At 47.9% G+C, this 6,000-nt stretch overlaps 1 protein-coding gene across 1 annotated transcript; it reads left to right on the top strand.

The window, feature by feature from the left end:
• Positions 1-4,886: 4,886 nt before the first annotated feature.
• Positions 4,887-5,576, top strand: LOC132807919 (gastrula zinc finger protein XlCGF49.1-like; the record flags this gene model as incomplete). The annotated part of the gene is made up of 1 exon (XM_060821841.1): positions 4,887-5,576. A coding segment is annotated over exon 1 (543 nt), but the record flags the coding sequence as incomplete, so codon positions are not given.
• Between the last annotated feature and the right edge of the window lie 424 nt (positions 5,577-6,000).

Below are 6,000 nucleotides of genomic sequence, written 5' to 3' on the forward strand. Positions count from 1 at the left end.
TTTTTCCCAGGGTAGGGGAGTCCAAAACTAGAGGGCATATGTTTGAGGTGAGAGGGGAATGATTTAAAAGGAACGTGACCAGCAAGGTTTTCATGCAGAGGATGGTGCATGTGTGTAACGAACTACCAGATAATGACAACATTTAAAAGGCATCTGGATAGGTACATGAATAGGAAGGATTTAGAGGGATATGGGCCAAATGTGACTAGGTTAACTTAGGATATTTGGTTGGCATGACAAGCTGTGCCGAAGGGTCTACTCTAATCAGCTTTGCTGAAAGCAGAAGAGTCAGAGCACTTTCAGAGCAGCTTTCAAAGATGTTTTGCCCTTACTGGGAGCAGTAGACAATAGGTGCCTGCACCACCATTCAATATGATCATGGTTGATCATCCTTAATCAGTATCCTGTTCCTGCCTTATCTCCATAACCCTTGATTCCACTATCCTTGAGAGCTCAATCCAACTCTTTCGTAAATGAATCCAGACACTGGGTCTCCACTGCCCTCTGGGGCAGAGCATTTCACACAGCCACCACTCTCTGGGTGAAGAAGTTTCTCCTCATCTCTGTCCTAAATGATCTACCCCGTATTTTTAAGCTGTGTCCTCTGGTTTGGCACTCACCCATCAGTGGAAACATGTTTCCTGCCTCCAGAGTGTCCAATCCTTTTAATGCTCTTATATGTCTCAATCAGATCCCCTCTCAGTCTTCTAAACTCAAGGGTATATAAGCCCAGTCGCTCCAGTCTTTCAGTGTAAGTTAGTCCCGCCATTCCAGGAATTGACCTCGTGAACCTATGCTGCACTCCCTCAATGGCCAGAATGTTCTTCCTCAAATTTGAAGACCAGAACTGCACACAATACTCCAGGTGTGGTCTCACCAGGGCCCTGTACAGGTGCAGAAGAACCTCTTTGCTTCTACACTCAATCCCTCTTGTTATGAAGACCAGCATGCTATTAATCTTCTACAGTAACCTACTGTACCTGCATGCTTACCTTCATTGACTGGTGTACAAGAACACCCTTCTTTGTACTGCCCCTTTACCTAAATTGATTCCATTTAAGTAGTAATCTGCCTTCCTGTTCTTGCCACCAAAGTGGATAACCATACATTTATCCACATCAAACTGCATCTGCCATGTATCTGACCACTCACCTAACCTGTCCAGATCACCCTGTAATCTCCTAACATCCTCATCATATTTCACCCTGCCACCCAGCTTAGTATTATCAGCAAATTTGCTAATGTTATTACTAATACCATCTTCTATATCATTAATATATATTGTAAAAAGCTACGGTCCCAGCACTGATCCCTGCCGTACCCCACTGGTCACTGCCTGCCATTCCGAAATGGAGCCGTTTATCACTACTCACTGTTTCCTGTCAGCCAACCAACTTTCAATCCAAGTTAGTACTTTGCCCCCAATACCATGCACCGTAACTTTGCTCACTAACCTCATATGTGGGACTTTATCAAAAGCTTTCTGGAAGTCCAGGTACACTACATCTACTGGATCTCCCTCGTCCATTTTCAGAGTTACATCCTCAAAAAATTCCAGAAGATTAGTCAAGCATGATTTCCCCTTCATATATCCATGCTGGCTCTGATCTATCCTGTTACTATTATCCAGATGTGTCATAATTTCATGCTTTATAATAGACTCCAGCATCTTTCCCACCACTGATGTCAGACAACTGGTCTATAATTTCCTGCTTTCTCTCTCCCACCTTTCTTAAAAAGTGGTACAACATTAGCCACCCTCGAATCCGCAGGAACTGATCCCAAATCTATCGAACTCTGGAAAATAATCACCAATGCATCCACAATTTCTTGAGCCACCTCCTTCAGTATCCTAGGATGGAGACCATCAGGCCCCAGGGACTTATCAACCTTCAGACCTAACAGTCTCTCCAACACCAATTCCTGGCAAATATAAATTCCCTTAAGTTCAGGTCCTTCAGCCACTGTCAACTCAGGGAGATTGCTTGTGTCTTCCTCAGTGATCACAGATCTGAGGTACCAATTCAATTCTTCTGCCATTTCTTTGTTCCCTGTAATATTCCCTTGTTTCTGTCTTCAAGGCCCCAATTTTAGTCTTAACCACTTTTTTTGCCTTTCACATACCTAAAAAAGCTTTTACAATCCTCCTTTATATTTTTGGCCAGTTTACCTTCGTACCTCATTTTTTTCTCTGTGTATTTCCTTCTTAGTAATCCTCTGTTGTTCTTTAAAACCTTCCCAGTCCTCCGTTTTCCCATTTATCTTTGTTATGTTATACTTTTTCTCTTTTAACTTCGTATGTTTCTTAACTTCCCTCGTCAGCCACGGACACCCATGCCTCCTCCTAGGATCTTTCTTCCTTTTTGGAATGAACTGATCCTGCATCTTCTGCATTATACACAGAAATATCTGCCATTGTTCCCCAACTGTCATCCCTGCTAAGGTATTGCATCATTGAACTTTGGCCAGCTCCTCCCTCACAGCTCCATAGTTCCCTTTCTTCAACAGAAATATTGTCACTTCTGATTGTACCCTCTCCCTCTCAAATTGCAGATTGAAGCTTATTGTATTATGGTCATTACTTTCCAATGGCTCCTTCACTCCAAGGTCCCTAATCAATTCTGGCTCGTTGCACAGAACAAGTTACAGTGAAATCTTTAATTTGTGGGACAGCAACTGAGTGAATGAGTACATCCAGAATTTTAGTGGAAAGTGGGAATTCATCGCACTGTGGGGATGAAGTGTTTTCAGGTTTACCGGCAGTAAGTACAGTGTGCTGAGTGGGGAGCTGAGTGAAGGGTTTTAAACTGCTCATGTCTTTCAGCCTCCAACATTGTATTTCCACTGCTGTACATCAGAAGAAGTGAATCAGTCACTGTTATCATTAGAAACCTTACAGTTTTCAGTACCGCGAGTATTGCATTGTTTCCTGAGCATTTTAAAGTTTACTGACAGCAGCGGGATTTGGGCCGTATTCACTGGAAACATTAAGCAGACAGATACCACACATACCAGAGCGCAGGGTGGGACTTGTCTTTTGATTTGGTGGAAAGTGGAAGGTGGGAGTTCTGCGCGCTGTGATCCTGAACAAACACGACTGCAGTGAATCATTCAATCTCTACAGTGTGGGAGTAGGCCATTCAACCCCTCTGAAAAGCATGCCATCCAGACGCACGCCCACCAGCTCCCTGCCCTGTCGAGTAGTTTCTGCTGGCGAATAAGACTCGGCCATAAAATTAGGGGGAGTAGATTTAAGGTAGAGATTAGGAGGAGCTGTTTTTTTGCCCCAGAGAGTAGTTAATCTGTGAAGGGTGAGGGTGGATTGGCCATGCTAAATTGCCCCATAGAGTCCAAGGATGTGCAGATTAGGGTGGATTCGCCATGTTACATTACCCATAGTGCCCAGGTATGTGCAGGTGAGGTCTACTCGGGGGGTAAATATCGGGCAGGAGGGGAAAGGGAATGGATGTGGATGGTTACCCTTCAGAGGGTGTGGTCCCATTGGGCTGGGTGACCTGCTTCTACATTGTGCGGATTCTCTGAAGGGAAAGGATTTTTGCAAACTGTGCAGTGCAGTGCGGGCCGTCAATCCGGAGCAGGCGCAGTGCGGAATCGCCGTTCGCCCCGCCCCTTCGTCGCGTCACGCCCCGTCTCGGAGGCCGTCGCTCGACACTTGCTCCTCCCACTGTCCCGGCCGCACTCCACCTCTCGCTCCACCCAGTCGCCCCGCCCCTGACCCAAGGCGTCTCTTCGCCCTGTCGCTCCTCCCCTTCCTGCCTCTCCCGCACCGCCTCGACCCTTCGACGACGTCACAACGCGGAAGTGGCTCTGCTCTTTCAGAGTAAAACCCTTTCGCTGGACAACTCTTCAATCTAAGCGGGAGACAATCTGTTCACTGGTAGCAACTGGAGTGAGTCCAGGGAGGGAGCAGACTCTGGAAACTCAGGTATGTGTCTTCATTGCCCGGGTGAGGAGGGACGGAAGGATAGCCCGCGCCAGAATCTTACGGGTAACCTGATAGACTTTTATAAAATCATGAGGAGTATGGATAGAGTCTTTTCCTTGGGGTGGGGGAGTCCAGAACTAGAGGGTGATTGGTTTAGGGTGAGAGCGGCGGGGGAGGTGGCGTGGAGATTTAAAAGAGACCTAAGGAGGCAACTTTTTCACAAGGTTTGGGCGGGTGTGAATGTGTGTACAGAATGACCTGCCAGAGAAAGTAGTGGAGGCTGGTACAATTACAGCATTTAATAGGCATCTCGCGGGTGAATCAAGACGAACGGTTCAGAGGGAAAGGGAACACGTGCTGGCAAATGTGTCTAGATTAATTTAGGATATCTGGTCAGCACAGAAGAGTTTGACTGAAGTGCCTGTGTCTGTTTCTGTGTGTGTATCTCTATGACTCTGGCTTTCCGCTAACATTTGCCACGTCTGTATGTTCAGTTTCTCTCTCTGGTGTCGGTGTTAATACCTTGATGCCTCATTATGCTCCCTTTCCCGGGGATATTAACCATTTCTTGAGATTGTTCCTCAAGAAGCTGCATTGCAGGTTCATCCTGAATTGGCACACTTTATTTTGCTTTCCAAATCAGACCTGCTCACTCTCAGCATTATGCCAATGACGTGAAAGATATTAACTTTCAGGTGGAGTTTCAGAAAGAAAAGCTTTGACATTTTTGCTTTTATGCTCCTGTAAGATCCTGAATCAGCACCTTCAGGAGAATTAGTTAAATGGAGTGAGAACAGAGGGGGAGAGAGAGAATGGGATGGCGCTTTCAGTTTTGTGGAATAATAAAAGAAAAGAATGTTCACCAGAAAGCAGAATTGCTTGTTCTGAATTTCTACCCTGGACTGACAGTGATGACTTTCATATTCTCTTTTTACAGCGTTTGAAGATCTGAAGACAGAAATTTCAAAACCAACCTACTGTTGCAGTGCACTGAGTGTGGAGCGTGTAACAGCTATACCGCCTGTTAAGAGGAAATCACGGTGCGAAGGGGCTCTAAACGCATTTGTGTGCGGCTGAAGCTTTGGCCATGGAGAAACTTGAGGAATCCCGCCCTGTGGAGAAACCATGGAAGTGTGGTGACTGCGGGAAAGGCTTCCGTGTCCCATCTGCCCTGGAGACTCATCGGCGCAGTCACACCAGAGAAAGGCCCTTCAGCTGCCCTGAGTGTGGAAATGGTTTTACCCAGGCCTCAGCCCTGCGGACTCACCAGCGGGTCCACACAGGGGTGAGGCCGTTCCCGTGTCCCGAGTGCGGGAAGGCCTTCAGCAATTCCTTCAACCTCCAGACCCACAGGCGACTCCACACTGGTGAGAGGCCGTTTTCTTGCTCCAAGTGCAAGAAGGCATTCAGACATTCCTCTTACCTGCTGACCCACTGGCGGGTCCACACGGGGGAGAGGCCCTACAGCTGCCCCGAGTGTGGGAAGGCCTTCAGCAATTCCTCCCACCTGCTGACTCACCAGCGGATCCACACAGGGGAGAGGCCATTCACCTGCCCCAAGTGTGGGAAGGGATTTAGTCAAGTGAGCAACTTGTGGAAGCACCAGCGTCTCCACACTGGGGAGAAGCCCTTCAGCTGCCCCGAGTGCAGGAAGGCCTTCAGCAATTCCACCACTCTGCTGACCCACCGGCGGATCCATATGGGGGAGAGGCCATTCCCCTGCACCGAGTGCGGAAAGGCCTTCAGCAATTCCTCCATCCTGCTGAGACACCATCGGGTTCACACAGGGGAGTGGCCCTTCAGCTGTCCTGAGTGCAGGAAGGGGTTCAGTGATTCCTCCAATCTTCAGACCTACCAGCGGATCCACACTGGGGAGAAGCCTTTCAGCTGCACAGAGTGTGGGAAGGCCTTCATCCGCTCCTCCCACCTGCGGAGGCACCAACGAGTTCACGTGCCATCGCAGGGTGATTGAAGGAGCAACAACCGAGTGCCATGAGGGACTGGACTATCAACCCAGTTCTGGGAACTCCTGAGTTTGAATCCAGCCCATGGCA

The sequence above is a fragment of the Hemiscyllium ocellatum genome, assembly GCF_020745735.1.
Source record: "Hemiscyllium ocellatum isolate sHemOce1 chromosome 27 unlocalized genomic scaffold, sHemOce1.pat.X.cur. SUPER_27_unloc_27, whole genome shotgun sequence".
NCBI classification, from domain to species: Eukaryota; Metazoa; Chordata; class Chondrichthyes; order Orectolobiformes; family Hemiscylliidae; genus Hemiscyllium; species Hemiscyllium ocellatum.